Genomic DNA, 19,170 nt, shown 5'->3' on the forward strand with positions numbered 1-19,170 from the left:
AAAAAAGAACCCCAATATTGTAAAGCAACTTCTGTAGAGTACGGCAATATCCCATTTGTGGTCAGAAACTGCTGTTTGGACACACGGCAGGGCTCAGAAGGGAAGGAGCGCCGTTTGGCTTTTGGAATGCAGATTTTGCTGGATTGGTTTCTGGGCGCTATGTCGCATTTGCAAAGCCTCTGTGGGACCAAAACAGTGAAAACCCACAAGAAGTGACCCCATTTTGGAAACTACACCCCTCAAGGTATATACCTAAGGGTGTAGTGAGCATGTTAACCCTGCAGGTGTTTTGCAGAAATTAGTGTGCACTTAATGTTGCAGAGTGAAAATGGGATTTTTTGCATAGATATGCCAATATGTGGTGCACATCTTGGGTATACCATAAGTAGACAGCTCTCTAATTATTATGCTGTGTTTCCTGGTTTTAGAATCACCCTATATGTGGCCCTAATATTTTGCCTGGACATTTGAACAGGACCAGGAGTGAAAGAGCACATGCGAAGTTGAGGCCTAATTTGGCGACTTACAATGTATTGGTTCCCAATTGCAGGGCTCTGATGTGAAATAATAAAAGCAACCCCTGAGAAGTGAACCCCATTTTGGAAACTACACCCCTCAAGGCATTTATTAAGGGGTGTAGTGAGCATTTTCACCCCACAGGTCTTTTCCATAAATGATTGCGCTGTGCATGATGCAAAGTAAAAATTTTAATTTTTCCCTAGATATGCCATTCCACTGGAGACACACACCCCAAAAATTGTCAAAAGGGTTCTCTCGGGTACGGCGATGTGATATATGTGGAAGTAAACAGCTATTTGGGCACTCTGTAGGTTCAGAAGGGAGGTAGCGCCTTGTGGCCTTTGGAGCGTGGATTTTGCTTGGTAGTAGTTTTGTTTGGAGTTTTACCTGTATTTTAGTTTATAATGTGGGGGTACATGTAAGCTGGGCACAGTACATCAGGGACATAGTACGGTGGTATAATAATGGGGTAAAAAAACAATAAAATAATCCATAGATATTTGTTACGCTGTGTGGCAATTATTTCTGCATAGGCCAGTGTCGCACTGATAAATGGTGTCCTTTCTTACCCTCTTTTGGTCCTCACTTCGCACCTTTGCAGTTTGAGGAATTTTGCTGGGAAGTGTTGTCCTGATATAATACGGGCACCCTCGCTTCCAGCAGTTATGTTTGGGCCCTGCCTTCCTGGTTCCCTAATTTTAGGGCCTTGATAAATCACCCCTATTCCCCTCGGGATGGCACAACTGCATATTTTTCTTTACTGACATATTGGAGCCTTAACTAATTAACTTTTTCATAGACGTAGTGGTATGAGGTCTGTTTTTTTTTTGGTGGGACGAGCTGTAGTTAATATTGGTACCATTTTGGGGTACATGCGAATTTTTGATCACTTTTTATCTTATTTTTTTGGAGGCAAGGTGACCATAAAACAGCAGTTCTGGCATAGTTATTTATTTTTTTATTATACAGCCTTCACATGCATTATAAATTACATGTTAACTTTATTCTGCGGGTCAGTAAGATTCCGGCGATACCTAATTTATAGCACTTTTTTATGTTTACAACTTTTTGCACAATAAAATTACTTCTGTAAAAAAAATGTATTTTTTTCTGTCGCCATGTTCTGAGAACCATAACTTTGTAATTTTTTTGTCGACGGAGCTGTTTGAGGGCTTTTTTTTTTTTTGCAGGACAAGCTGTAGTTAGTATTGGTACAATTTTTGTATACATGTGACATTTTGATCACTTTTTATTCCAATTGTGTAGGGCAAAGTGACCAAAAAACTGAAATTCTGGCATTGCTTTTTACGTTTTTTTTATGCCGTTTACCGCGTGGAATTAATAACATAATATTTTTATAGTTCAGACCGTTACAGACGCGGCGATACCAAACGTGTATGGTTTATTTTTGGTTTTTCAATAATAAAGGACTTGATAAGGGAAAAAGGGCAATTGTGTTTGATTTTATTACTTGAAACTTTTATTTTACTTTTAACAACTTTTATTTTTACTTTGTTTACACTTTTTTTTTCACTTTTCTTTAGTCCCACTAGGGGACTTGAAGTTCCAAATGTCAGATAATTTTTCTAATACACTGCACTACCTATCGCTTTCGATCACTGCATCTAAGGGGTTAATGGCAGGACATTCACCACTGATGACGCCGGCTCAGCTCCTGAGCCAGCGCCATCTTGCCGGCGGCTACGGAAGCCTTTCAGACCCCGCCTCCGGTCGGGGCCTGAAAGTCTTCCGTACTAGGCATACCAGGAGGCCAGTGTTAGGCCTCTGGTTGCCTTTGTAGTCACTGGCATCCTGGCAATGTCAATGCTGGGTTGCCGATGAGCTGCAAACACCTTAAATGCAGCGATCGCTTTTGACCACAGCATTTAAGGGGTTAATGGCGGGAATCAGAGCAAACTTCAGTTCCCGTCATTACCCCAGGGTGTCAGCTATAACATGCAGCCGACACTTGGGGATGGTGGCCCCGACTCAGCTTCTGAGCCAGTGTCCACCATTTGTCGTATGGATACTGCAAAATGCGGGAAGCACTAGCCTTCCATAACGTATCCATAAGACAAATGTCGTGAAGGGGTTAAAAATATTAAATATACTGTACATCATGCTTTATATTTTTTATTAGTGTAGAGTTTTTTGTTTTTGCTTCAGTTTTAATCTAATGGGTTTTATGGTTTATTTCTAAAGCCATTAGTTACTTTTACTGTAATAAATAAAACTTATACACAACATAATTATAAAAATATAATTGACGGACAGAACATAGCTGATTTTTGGATGTGTAAAGTAATTATATCATCTGCACTTTAGCAGTAGTGCCTTTCTATATTTAAAAAAAAAATAAGGACATGAAGGAACAGAATTTATAAAAGTGAAGACATTGGAATATGTAGACGAGGGACAAACTTTATCGTTCACCTGGCAGATTGCATCATCCAGTACTTAAAATACATTTTATCTAAATGTTTAACTCATAATACCTAATCTCTCAGTGGCATGTGGATGTTAAAATGTTTGATGCTTATAAACTGAGTTGTAAGACCATAAGTAGCTACCTGTAGGGACAAAATTAGCAAATACGTTACACAATTTCTAGTCTCACTTCACTTAGTCCAGTATCACTTCCCTTTCACCATAAGGCCGTGAATGAATATAGAGTACTGTAGCTAACACAGTGCTAGCCAGAAGCCATTATGGTTGCAAATTGTAAAGCCATAAAAAAATCATATTGTTTTAACGAATCTAATTCTATTCATATAAACATGGATGACAATTGTGGTATATACACTATTTGTGTTGAATTGCAATGTATTTATTGTTTTGTTGATTCTTATACTGTACTAATAGTATTTCAGATTTGCTATCATGACCCATCATGACCTCTTTTTACACTAAGGATACATTTACACGAGCGTGACAGATTTACGCATGTACAAAATGCGCATAAATCTGTCCGTGTGCGTTGAGTTTTGCATCAGTGTGCTCTGCGAGTGGCATGTGTTTTTCACACACTCGCAAGCACTTCTTTTTTTTTCAATCTAATTGATGCGTAAAACACGGACAGCACACAGATGTGCATCCGTGTGCTGTCCGTGATTTTCACGCACCCATTGACTTCAATGGGCGTGTAGGTGCATGAAAACTCAGCAATATGTGACATGCAGTGAGTTTCACGTAACGGACACACGCTGTGTTAAAACTCACGCATGTGTGAATAGCCCCATTGAAATCAATGGGGCCGAGTGCTGTACGTTTTTTCAACGCACAGCACACGGACGAGATTTACGCTCGTGTTTATGAGCCCTAAAGGTAAGCTGGAAAGCTTTCAAGTGCATTAACTCTTTGTGAGTCATTATTTGGCTATATAGTGGTATATCCAACTTGGATGGGGATATTCAGTGAAGTTCAGAAAAAAGTTGGACTGCCGAATTAGATTGAACAGCAAAATGTCAGTAAAGGTTTTAAAAACATTTTGATGTATAAAATTTTAATATATCCATTTACATTCGTGTGTCATATAGTGCATGTCATACCTTCACAAAAATAGCAACAGCTTTATTTACATTAGCTTCAAAAGAATTATTGCATAAAAACGGACATTATATACAGGCGTTCAATGTGGTGGCTGTACAAAGCATCTTACAAAAAAACACATGTCACTGGTCAGCATAAATATGTACGTCTGCGCGTGTTTTGAATATGATAAATACATATTAAAAAGGGTCTTTTGCAATTGTAATCCATGCATTTATTTCTGGAGACGCTCCTTAGGATTTATCAAAGCATGTCTTGCTGAATCCCATTATTATTAGACATTTTTTCCAAATCTTCCATAATTAAGTCTTGGTCACTTGTCAAAGGTTTTCGTTTACTAGATTCCTTGTCATCACTACTTTGTTTTTCAAATGCTGACTCTTGCCGCCCGGGATTTTGTGAAGTTGCTGGCAAGATGGCATTGCCTTGTGCCCGATGCGAATACATTGTTCTTCTTTCTATTTCTTCTGAGCACAGCTGAAGCTTGAAGGCAGCCTGGAAACCACGTCTGAAGTTCTCATTGAAGAAACCATAAATGATGGGATTGATGCTGCTGTTGAAAAAAGCCAACCAGTGTGCAAATGGATAGATATAAATATTAATGATTTGGTATTGATTTTCCGTCAAGTTGGCATAGTCAGAAAGCATCATCAGTGTCCACAAAGGTAGCCAAGACAAAATAAAAAGCAAAGCAATGATAATGAGCATTTTGATGACTTTCTGCTTTCGTCGGGAAACAGCATGCCTTTGCGGTTGGTGATTCTTACTTTCAACATTCAGCTCACTCTTAAACAGGGTAATACCTATTCTAGCATACATAATTACAATGAGAGAAAGGGGAGCAAGGTAGATGTTAGAAAACAGAACTGTTGTGTAGATTTTTCTCATCTGTGGATTAGGCCAGTCTTCCCGACACCAATAAATGGGACTTGTCTGATTGTTGATGCCATGAATTACTCGAAAGTTTTTATCTTCTTTCACATGAGACATAACTGCAGATGGACACATGATAGCAATAGCCAGGACCCAGATCACTACGATTATCACAACAGCTGTGGATATGGTCAGCTTTTGCTTAAAAGGATAAACAATGCAACGGAATCTGCAATGACAAATAAAATTGTCCTGAATGTCATACTACAAAACTCATAAATGGAATAAGGAGAAAAAAAAAAAGGAAAGAAAAACACATGAAAAAAAATAAAGACTGAAACAAAGGTTAATACTTTTCATTACACAAATAAAAACTATTTTAAAATAAAAAAATATGTTCCAATTTGTAAAATATTCATATAAACAAATATATTAACAACATCATTTGCTTTATTAGGACATTGTTTGTCTCTTACAGGGGTATTCTTTTTTCAGCAGCAAAAGCTTATTTATTATGCAATTTTCTAATATACTTTGTGTATCAATTCCTCTAATGGTTTCAAGATCAGTGAGTTGGACCCTTCATTATTTACTTCCATGGGATAAAAATCTATCCTGGTCATGCGATGGACACAAAGGTGCAAGGCTGTTTACAAGACAGAGCCCTGATAGCTGTACTATAAAGGTGCCCATACACATTAGAGAAATGCCATCCGAACCTGCCAATTGTAGCAGAACCGGCCAACTATCTAATGCGTATTGGGATGTCCTGACCCCCCCCCCCCCCTTGGCAGATAATGAAAACCAACATGACCTATCCTTTGTTCTTGCAGAAAATGTTGCTTCCAAGGGAGTCTTATTTCCCTCTACCCATTGAAAACGCATGCATGCTTGGCAGAGTCGATGTTGGAGACTCGAGGAATAGCTCTTGGCAGACAGATATTGTATGGGTATCTTGACTGTAAAAAGCCCTGCACCTGTGTAATCATCACATGACCAGGACAGATTTTCATCCTCTGGAAGTAAAAAGGAAGATTTCTGTTCAAATACTACAAGCAGAGATCTTGTTATGTGAGGAATTCATACACAAAACATGATAAATTTGGATATCTTCTCATTACACAATTAATGAAATGTATTTGCTGAAAGCAGAATACCTGTAACAATGAAGTTAATTTGAAGTTTTTGAAACTATACAAATAATACAAAAATAAAAGTAAATAATAAAAATATCATAAATCAAACCCCAGTGGCATTAGACCACAATGCAGAATTGTTCTGTAACAAAATGTACCAATATTGTGGATAAAATGGCTTAAATATATATTTTTAAGATAAATCTAACTAATCTATGTTAGTAAAGTAATAACCACCAACAAAAAGAGCTAATGCACAGAAATACAATCAATAAATATATATTTTATTAATTTCCATAGACATACATGGTAAAACAGCTATTAGTAAAATAAAATATCATCGTGCATACATTACCGATGAGTCTTAAACCGGGATCCAATACTCTACAATCCTACCATAGCTGTATAATAATAAAGTGCTAGAAGTGCAAAGGATGGCTACCTCACTGTTAGTTATATATGTGCAATTATAGCATCAACATTATACACACAAGAGGGAGCCAAAAGCATGTAAAGCAAGCCAGGGTATACAGACCAAACAATTCAAGTTTGGGAGAGAAAACCTGACACGTGTTTCACACGTCAATTCTTCTGGAAAAAGCAACATGCAAAACACGTGTTGGGGATTATCTCTTTTTTGGTCTGTATAGCCTGGCTTACTTTACATGGCTTTGACTTCCTCATGTGTGTATATTGTTGATGCCTATCTACAAGTATATAACTAGGGGTCCTCTTACACCGGCCAATTTTGGCCGTAAAAATTAGCTCCGATCAATGAAACAGCTCATTGATCGACACTCATTTGCTCCTTTTACAAGGAGCTATGATTGGTAATGTATGGGGATAAGAGTCCGTTACTTCGAGTGCTCGTCCCCATTTCCATCATGTCAGAGGCACATCTCCCTGTTTACACTGGGAGATGTGATTTCAACAATGATAATATTTTGTGCTGCATAAACAATACGATCAGCCGATGAACTAGCGTTTGCTCCTTCATTGCCTGATCCGTTGCCCTGTTTACACAGGACAATGATCGGAAGCGAACGTTCATATGAAAACTCATTTGCCTGATCATTGGTCTGTGTGAAAGGGCCATAACAGTGAGGTAGCCATCCTTTGCACTACTAGCACTTTATAATTATACAGCTATGGTGGGATTGTACAGTTTAGGATCCTGGGTTGGGACTTATGGCAAAACAACTATTAGTAAAATAAAATCTCATCATTCATACATTACCCATGTGTGTCTATGGACTTTAATAAAATATATATTTATTGATTATATTTCTTTGCATTAGTTATTTTTGTTGGTGGTTATAATTTGCAGGCTGCACAGACTTTATGTATAGTTAGACCAGCCCTGTTTATTCAATTTGGTATGTAAGTTAAGTTAACAAACCAGACTACCACTTCCCTCCAGTGACAATATGGGGAATGCTAAGACTGTGCTGATGTCTGAAATAGACGTCAGCACTGTCCAAGTGAGTGGAGCGGGTGGGTAAATTTTATGACATCACTCATTCTGAGGAGAGCGGGAGAACGGATGCATGCTTAACCCTTTCAGGACCAGCTCAGTTTGGCCTTCAAGACCAGCCCCATTTTTTCAAATCTGTCAATATGTCATTTTATGTGGTAATAACTCTGGAATGCTTTTGCCTAGCCAAGCGATTCTGAGTTTGCTTTCTCGTGACATATTGTAGTTTATGTTAGTGGAAAAATTTGGTCACTAAAATCCTTGCTTATTTATGAAAAACACCAAAATTTGCAAAAATTATAATTTTTCTAATTTTAAATGTAAAACAGATAGTAATACCACACAAAATAGTTACTATTTTGCATATTCCATATGTGTACTTTATATTTGCATCGTTTTTTGAACGTTATTTTATTTTTCTAGGACGTTACAAGGCTTAGAACTTTAGCAGCAATTTTTCACGTTTTCAAGAAAATTTCAAAAGGCTATTTTTCAAGGACCAGTTCAGTTCTGAGGTGGCTTTGAGGGCCTTATGTACTAGATATACCCCATAAATCACCCCATTTTAAAAACTGCACCCCTCAAAGTATTCAAAACAGCATTCAGAAAGTTTCTTAACCCTTTAGGCATTTCACAGGAATGAAAGCAATGTAGAGGGGAAATTTACAAATAATTTTTTTTTTTGCTGAAATTCATTTGTAATACATTTTCTTCTGTAAGGCTGGGTTCACACGACCATGTTACGTCCGTAATGTACGGAACGTAATTTGGCCGGAAGACCCGGACCGAACACACTGCAGGGGGCCGGGCTCCTAGCATCATAGTGATGTACGACCCTAGGAGTCCCTGCCTCTGCGTGGAACTACTGTCCCGTACTGTAATCATGATTACAGTACGGGACAGTTGTCCTGCAGCGAGGCAGGGACTCCTAGCATTGTACATAACTATGATGCTAGGAGCCGGGCTCCCTGCACTGTGTTCGGTCCGGGTCTTCCGGCCGAATTACGTTCCGTACATTACGGACGTAACATGGTCGTGTGAACCCAGCCTAATACAGAAGGTTTTAACAGAGAAACGCGACTCAGTATTTATTGCCCAGATTCTGCAGTTTTTAGAAACATCCCACATGTGGCTCTAGTGTGGTAATGGACTGAAACACAGGCCTCAGAAGCAAAGCAGCACCTAGTCGGTTTTGGGGCCTCCTTTTTTTAGAATATATTTTAGGCACCATGTCAGGTTTGAAGAGGTCTTGTGGTGCCAAAATAGTGGAAACTCCCCAAAAGTGACACAGTTTTGGAAACTACACCCCTCGAGGAATTTATATAGGGGCATAGTTAGCATCTTGACCCCAGAGGTCTTTTGCTATATTTATTGGAGTTTGTCTGTAAAAGTGAAAATCTCCTTTTTTTCTGAAATTTAAAAAAAAAATAATAATATTTGCAAGGAATGAAGAATAAAAGGCACCCCAAAACTTGTAAACCAATTTCTCCCAATTATGGAAATACCACATATGTGGTAATAAACTGCTGTTTGGACCCACGGCAGAGCTCAGAAGGGAAGGAGCGCCATTTGGATTTTGGAGTTCAGATTTTGCTGGATTGGTTTTCATTGCTATGTCGCGTTTGCAATGCCCTGGAAGGACCAAAACAGTGTAAATACCCCAAAAGTGACCTCATTTTGGAAACTACACCCCTCAAGGATTTTTTCTAGGGGTATAGTTAGCATTTTGACACCATAATTTTTTTGCTGAATTTAGTGGAATTAGACCGTGAAAATGAAAATCTACTTTTTTTCTGAAAAAACTTAGAAATATTAAATTTTTACAATAAATAAAGGAGAAAAAGAACCCTAAAATTTTAAAAGCAATTTCTCCTGATTACAGCAATATGCTATATGTGGTAATAAACTGCTGTTTGGACCCACGGCAGGACTCAGAAGGGAAGGAGCAATATTTGGCTTTTGGAGCTCAAATTTAGCTGAAATAGTTTTTGGGTGTCATGTCGCATTTGCAAAGCCCCTGAGGTACCAAAACAGTGGAGACACCCCAAAACTGACCCTATTTGGGAAACTACACCCCATAAGGAATCTATCTAGGGGTATAGTGAGCATTTAGACCCCACAGGTCTTTTTCAGAATTTATTAGAATTAGGCCGTGAAAATAAAAATCAACATTTTTTCCACAAAAATGTTAATTTTTTTCATTTTCACAAAGGATAAAGGAGGAAAAAGCACCCCAAGATTTGTAAAGCAATTTCTCCCAAGTACGGCAATACCCCACATGGTCATAAATGCCTTTTCATTAGACATTAATTAACCCTTTCAGGACTGATCTATTTTTTGCTTTTTCATTTTAGTTTTTCCCTCCCCGCTTTCCAAGAGCCACAACTTTTTTTATTTTTCCGTCAGTAGAGTGGTGTAAGGGCTTATTTTTTGCGGGAGGAATTGTAGTTTGTAGTGACAACATTTAAAAAACCTTTTACTGTACTGGGAAACTGAAAATAAAATTCTTTGCAGGCTGAAATTGTAAAAAGCTGTGATTCCTCCATTGTTTTTTGGTTTTCATTTTTACAGTATTCACAGTGCGGTAAAAACAACACGTTTTTTCTGAGACTTAATAGGATTACGGTGATACCAAATATATACAGTTTTTTTTTTATATTTTACTACTTTGACAAAGTAAAAACTATTTGTTTAAAAAAACAAAACGTTTTGTTTCCCCACATTCCGGGAGGCATCACTTTTTTTATTTTTGGGCCGATTGAGTGGTGTGAGGGCTTATTTTTTGCGGGACAAGCTGTCGTTTTTATTGGTACAATGTTTTGGTACATACAACTTTTTTTATCACCTTTTATAAAAAAAAAATTAAAAGCTAAGGTGACCAAAACACAGCGATTTTGGCGTTTTAAGTTCTTTATTTTTTACGGCGTTCATAGTGCAAGTTAAATAATGATATATTGTAACCTTTACGGATGCAGCAATACCAATTGTGTTTCTTTTTTGAATTTTTACATTACTTTAGAGGAAAAATGGGAAAGGGGGGTTTTTTGGACTTTAAATATATTATATATTTATTTCACTAATAATAACTTTTTTAACTTTTTTTTTTACACATTTTATTAGTCCACCTAGGGGACTGTAACAAGCGATCCTTGGATCGCTGGTACAATATCAGTATAATGTCATTTTTACAGGCTCCTGTAACTGCGATCGCCAGTGGCAGATTAAGTGGACCATGGGTCCTGGGCTGTTCCAGAAACTTGGGCCCCCCTTCCCCACCGCTGTTCTGCCGTGTCTATAGTGAACACCACCTTTTTGTGTGAGGATTGACAAATGGGTGTTATGATTCCCCTTGTCAAAGGACTGCGTCTCTACATACTGACAGTCTCCAACCATTGCTGACAGTATCACACTGTTCAGGGACACTTCCTCTTGACAATGGGAATGGTAACACACATTTTTCTATTAGTCCTGGGTACACAAAGATATGTAGAATACAAGGATTTCCTACAACAGACATGTCAGGAGAGGGGACAGATTCCCTATAGATCCAGTGACTCACAAGTGGCGTCTTCTCTGATGGGAGTCGTTTTCCTTTCTTCTCCATCTGACGCAGACCGTTATGGCGACTTCTCCTGATGAGACATCTTTGCCCGTTACTTCTGCAGCCATTTCCAGCCTCTATAGAAACACACAAATTTAGACACCAAGGCCCAGGCACATACATTAACGGGGTTGTCCGGGCACAGACCGGTTTTTATACTGATGACCTATGGATGTGCCCGGACAACCCCTTTTACTCAGTCAAAATAAATTTGGACCCCAGACTAGATCATAGAATACATACAGACCCAGACCTTCTAAACTATTGCAGTCCCCAGACCAGACGCCCCTAAACAAATACAGACCCCAGAACAAGCACCCTAAATAAATACAGACCTCAGACAGGACCCCTAAATACAGACCCCAGACCCGACCCTCTACACTAATAATGACCCCAAACCTGACTCCCTTAATATAGACCCCAGACCAGACCGCCGAAACTAATACAGACCCCTAAATAAAGACCCCTAAACTAATACAGACCCTAGACCAGGTGCCCTAAATACAAACCCCATAAACTAATACAGACCCCAGACCCCTAAATATAGACCCCAAAACTGACCCCCTACACTAATAATGAACCCCAGACCTGACTCCCTTAAGTAATACAGACCACAGACCAGACTCCCTAATCTAATACAGACCCCAGACCAGAATCCAAAATACAGACCCCTAAATAAAGACCCCTAAACTAATACAGACCTTAGAACATGCCCCCTAAATAGACCCCATAAACTAATACAGAAACCAGACGTCAAACTAATACAGACCCCCTAAATACAGACCCCAGACCCCTTAAACTAACACAGACCCCTAAATATACAGACCCTAATCTCCTTAAACTGATACAGACCCCCTAAATACAGACCACAGACCCCTTAAACTAATACTGACACCAAACTTATTAAATACAGACCAGACCCCCTAAACACAGTCCCCAAACCAGACCCCCTAAATACAGTCCCCACACCAGACCCCTAAATACAGATCCCTTAAACAAATCCATTACCTTATACTTACATAGCAGCTCACCTCAGTCTTCTCTGTGGAGTCTTGCTACGGCTCATGGACCTGCGGTCATGTGACCAGCAGGTCTCTAAACAGTAGTAAGAACTTCAGAGATGAGGTCATGTGGCCTTATGTCTAAAGGTCCTTTTGCAGGACATATACAATGCTGTTTCGTCATGGTTTTTGCCACGATTTACAGCAAAATCGCGGCAAAAAACTAGACAGAACTACATTGTACATTGGGAGGCCATGGGCCCCCCGGGAGCCTCGGGCCCCGGGTGGCCACCCAAAATGCCCTATGATGATCCGCCATTGGCGATCGCTGCTCCTGTCCGATAGTCCCGGGTGTCAGCCATAATACACAGCTGACACCTGCACAATATGGAGCGGGCTCAGGGCATGACATGCTATTAAGTCGTGGTGCGCGAAGGCGTTAATGTGCAACGAATGGTGCAAAGTGAAAATTACAATTTTCCACTGATATGCCATTTTAATGCACAATATGTTGTGCCCAGTTTGTGCCACTGAAGACAAATACCTCATACAATGTTGAGCGGGTTCTCTCGGATATAAAATGTCATATATATGGACGTAAGTTGGTGTTTGGGCACGCTGTAGGGCTCAGAAGCGAGGGAGCGACATTTGGCTTTTGGAGCGCAGATTTAGCTTGATATTAGTTCTGTTTGGGGTATTGCTGGTATTTCAGTTTATAATGTGGGGGCATATGTAAGCTGTGCGGAGTACATCGGGGCATAATAAAAGGGTATAATAATGTGGTAAATAAATAATAACTCAGAGATATGTGGCCGGTGTCGCACTGATAAATGGCGCCCAATCTTATCCGCTTTTGGACACTCTGCACAATTTCTGTCACTATACTCTGAGAGCCAGAACTTCTTTATTTTTTTTCCCACCGGAGCTGTGCGAGGGCTTATTTGTTGCGGAAAAATCTGTAGTTTTTATTGGTACCATTTTAGGGTACATGTGATTTTTTTTATCAGTTTTTATTCTATTTTTTTGGCAAGCAAAGTGACAAAAAAACATAAATTCTAACAATGTTTTTGTCCTTTTTTTTTACAGTTTTCACCGTGTGCTAGAAATGACATTTTACTTTATTCTGTGGGTCGATACGATAACGGCGATACGTATGTATATAATTTTTTTATATTTTGTGGCGTTTGCGCAATAAAATCACTTTTTGATAAAATTATTTATTTTGTGCGTCACCATATTCTGAGAGCCATAACTTTTTTATTTTTAATTTATAAAAGCTGTGTAAGGGCTTGTTTTTTGTGGGTCGGGTTGTAGTTTTTATTGGTACTATTGTGGGGTACATGCAACTTTTTGATCACTTTTTATTTTATATTTTGGGAGGGGTGATGACCAAAAAAATAGTGACTCTGTCATAGTTTTTTAATTATTTATTTTGCAGTGTTCACCGGGCAGGAAAAATAATATTATAGAGTTATAGTTTGGGTCGTTACGAACGTGGTGATACCAAATATGTGTACTTTTTTTTAACATTTTCATTTTTTCCCTGTAAAATCTTATTATAGGAATAAAAGCATTTTTTGTTTTTGTAACTTATAACTTGTTTTTACACTTTTACAAAACATTTTTATAACGTTTTTTTTTTACTTTTTACTTGTTTTACTTGAAGACCTGCAGCACTGATAGCTGCTGTCATACATTACAATACCTAGGTAGTGTAACGCATTATAAGCTGTCAGTGTGACGCTGAGAGTCACACTGACAGGAAGCTTATGGGGACCGGCCTCCGGCTGGTCCTCATAGGCTGCCGTGCATGGCAGACCCGGAGGCTGTTGTATGGTCTCCGGTTTTGCCATGCAACCGACTGCAGCACCCCCAATCGGTCCCCGGGAAAGTTTGTTGTAGCAACAAACTTTCCAGTTCGTTGCTACAACAAACTTTCCCTGCGATCACATGATCGGGACCTGAACCAATCAGGTTTCGATCATGTCTCCGGGACCAGAGGCAGGGGTTAACAGCGCGATCCAGGTGTCAGCCCTACTCTGAGACACCCGGATCGCGTTTTAACACCCACCGTGAATTCACGGTTGCGCTGCACAGAGCCCAGCAAGTGCCGACGTGAATTTACTGTGGGCAGTCGGGAAGTGGTTAAATGAGTTTTCAGTGAATGAATATTAAGTGGTCAGCTTTCCAAAAAGCTCCTTTAGCTACTCTTTGAGATACCAATGCAGCAAATCCTATCAGTCTGGAAATTATATTAAAGAGTGAACTAATGCTAGTAAAGGTATAGATTTGTATGAAGAGCTAACTGTAATCAGATTTCAGATTTTACTTTGAATCAAAGAGTCATTACGCTGGAAGAAAAGTCCTCATATGATGCAAAATGCTTTTCTATATAAAAAAAAATATCCTCTAGGAAATCAGATCTCAGTAATATCCCACACAAGCTGCCATAATAATGGACTACAGAATATCAAAATGATGTTGATATTTTAATAGTGCAAAAGTGGATGCACATTGTAAAAAATGCTTTTAGCTGGCGTGTTTAAATGTGTCAAATGTCTTGGTGTCTTCATTTTTCAAATGGGGAAAAGTAAAGATAAAGCAGAAAATATAAGAAAATACTAAAAAAAGAAATACGGGAAGAAAAAACAAGCCAAGATCCCCCAATTATTACTCCAGTGTAATGAGGAAAATTAGAGTATGACTGGAGAAGATTTTGAAAATGGGATCTGGGGAGGGAGATTGTGTAAAAAAGTGGGTCTAGCATGTAGCAGGCATTACATTTGCAGAGTTGGACATGGTAAGGCAGGAAAAGAGGTAAATTTGAATATATGTTAACCCAGAAAAATATTTCATATCATGTGTCAGTAATATCAAATTAACACTAAATGCATGAAGTCTACAATAATTAGTGAAGAGAGCAATAAGTAGAACATACTTATTGAAGTTTATTATGAGCCCCTACAGAAAACTCAGCAGGCTTAAATAATGATTTAAATGGAAAAAAGTGGCAAAAAGTAATGAGTTTCATTCTTGTGGGGAATTTTAAATATCCTGACTATCCTGAGCATACTAATTCACCTGATTTCCAAATTTGCCAGTCCATAAATTACATTGGGAGGATCAAGTTTTAAAGCTGATGAATAGATTTAGCAATGCATCCTAATGGCCAATCATTCACATTCATTGCAAATTAGCTAAATTGAATGTAGATATACATGAAAGGTATATCAAAGATTATAGCCATTATGATACTCATGCAATATAAAAATAAATTAGAATATAAAATATATTAATATATTTTTACTGAAAGGAACCTAAATTCCGAATTAAGTCTGAGTCTGTATTTAACAACCTTCATACAATGTCAACGGGTCCCATCGTGTTACAAATATACACCGTTCAGCCATATTATTTAAACCACTGATAGGAGTAGTGAATAACATTTAATATCTAATTACAATGGCACCTGTCAAAGGGTAGCATACATTAGACAGCAAGTGAAGAGTAATATTTTGAAGTTGATGTGTTGAAAGCAGGAAAAATGGGCAAGCGTACATATCTGAGCAACTTTGACAAGGACAAAATTGTAATGGCTAGATGATATTGTCAGAACATCTCAGGTCTTGTGGGGTGTCCTTGGTATACAGTGCTTTTTACCTCCCAAAAGTAGTGCAAGGAAGAACAACTGGTGAATCAGCAACAGGATCATGGGCGCACAAGGCTCATTGATGCTCGTATGGAGCAAAGATAAGTCTGTCTGGGCTGTTCCCAAAAATAAGGTACTGTAGCACAATGCTGTGATAGCAAGGTGTCGGAACACACAGTGCATGGCAGATTTCTGCATTTGGGGCTGTGTAGCTGTAGACTGGTCAGAGTACCCAATAGGTGGCCTGTTCTGATGAATCACATTTTCTTTTACAATATGTGGATGGTTGGGTGTGTGAGCTCTGTTTATTTAGGAAAAAATGGCACCAGAATAACTGATCAGAAGAAGGCAAGCCACGCAATGATGTGCATTAACCCCTTCCCGCTCCTGGACGTACTATTAGGTCATGGCAGCTGTATCGTTCGCGCTCCATGACCTAATAGTACGTCTCGGGAGTAACGGCCGTCCTCCCGACACATGCAGGAGCTGTGACAGCTGCTGTCTTGTTCAGCAGCTGTCACAGCTCCTACAGCGGGGACCGATCGCTGTGTCCCCGCTGATTAACCCCTTAAAAGCCGCGTTCTATAGAGATCGCGGCTTTTTAGGGGTTAAGCTGCCATCGCCGGCCTGCTACGCGATAGCGGCCGGCGATGGTGACTATGGCAACCGGACACCAAACAATGGCATCCGGCTATGCCATAGACGGAAGCCTAGTGGGTCCTGACAACGTCAGGACCCACTATGCTTGCTGTCAGTGAGTAGCTGACAGTTCTAATACACTGCACTACGCATGTAGTGCAGTGTATTAGAATAGCGATCAGGGCCTCCTGCCCTCAAGTCCCCTAGTGGGACAAAGTAATACAGTAAAAAAAAAGTTAAAAAAAGATGTGTAAAAATAAGAAAATAAAAGTTTTAAAAGTATTAAAAGTAAAAGTCCCCCTTTTTACCTTATCAGTCATTTATTATTAATAAAAATATATATATAAACAAACAAATAAACTATACATAATTGGTATCGCCGCGTCCGTAACGGCCTGAACTACAAAATTATTTTGTTATTTATCCCGCTCGGTGAACGCCGTAAAAGAAAATAATAATAAACCGAACCACAATCACAATTGTTTGGTCACTTCACCTCCCAAAAAATGGAATAAAAAGGGATCAAAAAGTCGCATGTACCGAAAAATGGTACTGATCGAAACTACAGTTCGTTACGCAAAAAATAAGTCCTCGCACGGCTTTATTGATTGAAAAATAAAAACGTTATGGCTCTTAGAATAAGGTAACACAAAAAGTGAATGATTGTTTACAAAACGTATTTTATTGTGCAAACGCCATAAGACATTAAAAAAAACTATAAACATCTGGTATCGACGTAATCGCATCGCCCCGCAGAATAAAGTGAATATGCCATTTATTGCGCACGGTGAATGCTGTAAAAAAAATAGAATAAAAAAAAATAGTAGAATTGCTGTTTTTTAGTCACCACGCCACCTAAAAATAGAATAAAAACTGATCAAACAGTCGCATGCACCCCAAGAAAACTACAATGGATTTCTCAAGGGGTCTAGTTTCCAAATTGGGGTCACTTTTGGGGGGTTCCCAATGTTTTGGCACCACAAGACCTCTTCAAACCGGACATGGTGCCTAATAAAAAAGAGGCCTCAAAATCCACTAGGAGCGCCTTTGCTTCGGAGGCCGGTGCTTCAGTCCATTACCGCACTAGGGCCACATGTGGGATATTTCTCTAAGCTGCAGAATCTGGGCAATACGTATTAAGTTGCGTTTCTCTGATAAATCCTTTTGTGTTATAAAAAAAATGGTATAAAGAGGATTTTCTGACAAAAAAAAAATGTAAATTTCACCTCTACTTTGCTCTAAATTCCTGTTAAACACCTAAAGGGTTCATAAACTTTCTAAATGCTGTTGTGAATACTTTGAGGGGTCTAGTTTCTAAAATGGGGTATTTGATAGGGGTTTCTAATATATGGGCCCCTCAAAGCAACTTCAGAACTGAACTGGAACCTAAAAAAATAAATAAATGAGGCAATACTTCGCTTCTTACATTATACTGATAATGAGCCGTGCCCACCCCGAGATGACCCCAGTTTTGACCGTTTGTATACAACGGAGACCCCTATTAGACCGTTCCAGTGCCCGGTTTTCCCAAGCATTCACCCCCGAGAAGTGTATTTCTATTGATGAGTCCCTGGTACATTTTAAAGGGAGGGTTCAATTCCGCGAGTACCTGCCGGGTAAGAGGGCAAGGTATGGCGTAAAGATGTATAAACTGCGCGAGAGTGCATCCGGATATATGAAGGAAAGGCCACCCCCAAACCAGACTGCATCCGGGACTACAATAGGTACATGGGAGGGATGGACTTGTAAGATCAAATCCTGAAGCCCTACAGCGCCATGCGGTGTGGTATAAGAAGCTGGCCGGGCACATCATACAGATGGCTTTGTACAATGCGTACGTGCTACGTCTATGTGCAGGCCAGACGGGAACTTTCCTGGAATTTCAAGAGGTGATTATCAAGAACCTAATCTTTAGGGACCAAGAACGGGGGGCACCCAGTACTTCTGGAAGCGGGGCCACACGCATCGTACCAGGGCGGCAACACTTTCCAGGAGAAGTTCCCCAAACTGGCAAGTAGGGAAAAAGTCAAAAGAGGTGCAAAGTCTGCTATAAGAGGGCGATAAGGGATGACACAATATATCAATGTGACACGTGTACCGAATAACCAGAGCTCTGTATGAAAGTCAGTTTTAAAATTTATCATACATCCCTTGGTTTATAATTTACCCCAATTATACTTACCCTGATGCACTCCGCACAGCTTATCCCCCCTCGTCTTTCCCCTCTGAGCCCTGCTGTGTGTCCAGGCAGCTGATAACAGCCACATGTAGGGTATTGTCATACCCAGGAGAACCCACATTACAGTTTATGGGGTGTAGGTCTCTGGTCAAAATGCTCACTACACCTCTAGATGAATGCCTTAAGGGTGTAGTTATTAAAAAGGGGTCACTTCTTGCGGGTTTCAACTGTACTGGTAACTCAGGTGCTTCTGCATACATGACTTTGCACTAGAAAATCCCCAGTAGGCCAAATGGTGGTCCTTTCCTTCTGAGCCCTCCCATGGGCCCAAACGGCAGTTTATCACCACAAATGGGGTATTGCCGCACTCAGGACAAATTGGGCAACAAAATGGAGTATTTTATTTCTTGTGAAAATTAGAATTTTTGAGCTAAAATGACATATTATTGGACAAAATATATATTTTTTTAATTCCCAGCCCAATTCAAATAAGTTCTGTGAAGAAACTATGGGGTTTAAATGGTCACATTACCCATAAATGAATTCCTTG

At 39.4% G+C, this 19,170-nt stretch overlaps 1 protein-coding gene across 1 annotated transcript in view; it reads right to left on the reverse strand.

Annotated features, from left to right (window-relative positions):
* Positions 1-4,034: 4,034 nt before the first annotated feature.
* Positions 4,035-19,170, reverse strand: part of NPFFR2 (neuropeptide FF receptor 2) — a 152,783-nt gene continuing 137,647 nt past the window's right edge. Inside the window, exon 4 of the mRNA XM_075849782.1 lies at positions 4,035-5,170. Coding sequence (XP_075705897.1) covers positions 4,312-5,170 — 859 coding nt within the window. The 3' untranslated portion in view covers positions 4,035-4,311. The remainder of the gene's footprint in view (positions 5,171-19,170) is intronic.

The sequence above is a fragment of the Rhinoderma darwinii genome, chromosome 1, assembly GCF_050947455.1.
Source record: "Rhinoderma darwinii isolate aRhiDar2 chromosome 1, aRhiDar2.hap1, whole genome shotgun sequence".
Taxonomy (NCBI): domain Eukaryota; kingdom Metazoa; phylum Chordata; class Amphibia; order Anura; family Rhinodermatidae; genus Rhinoderma; species Rhinoderma darwinii.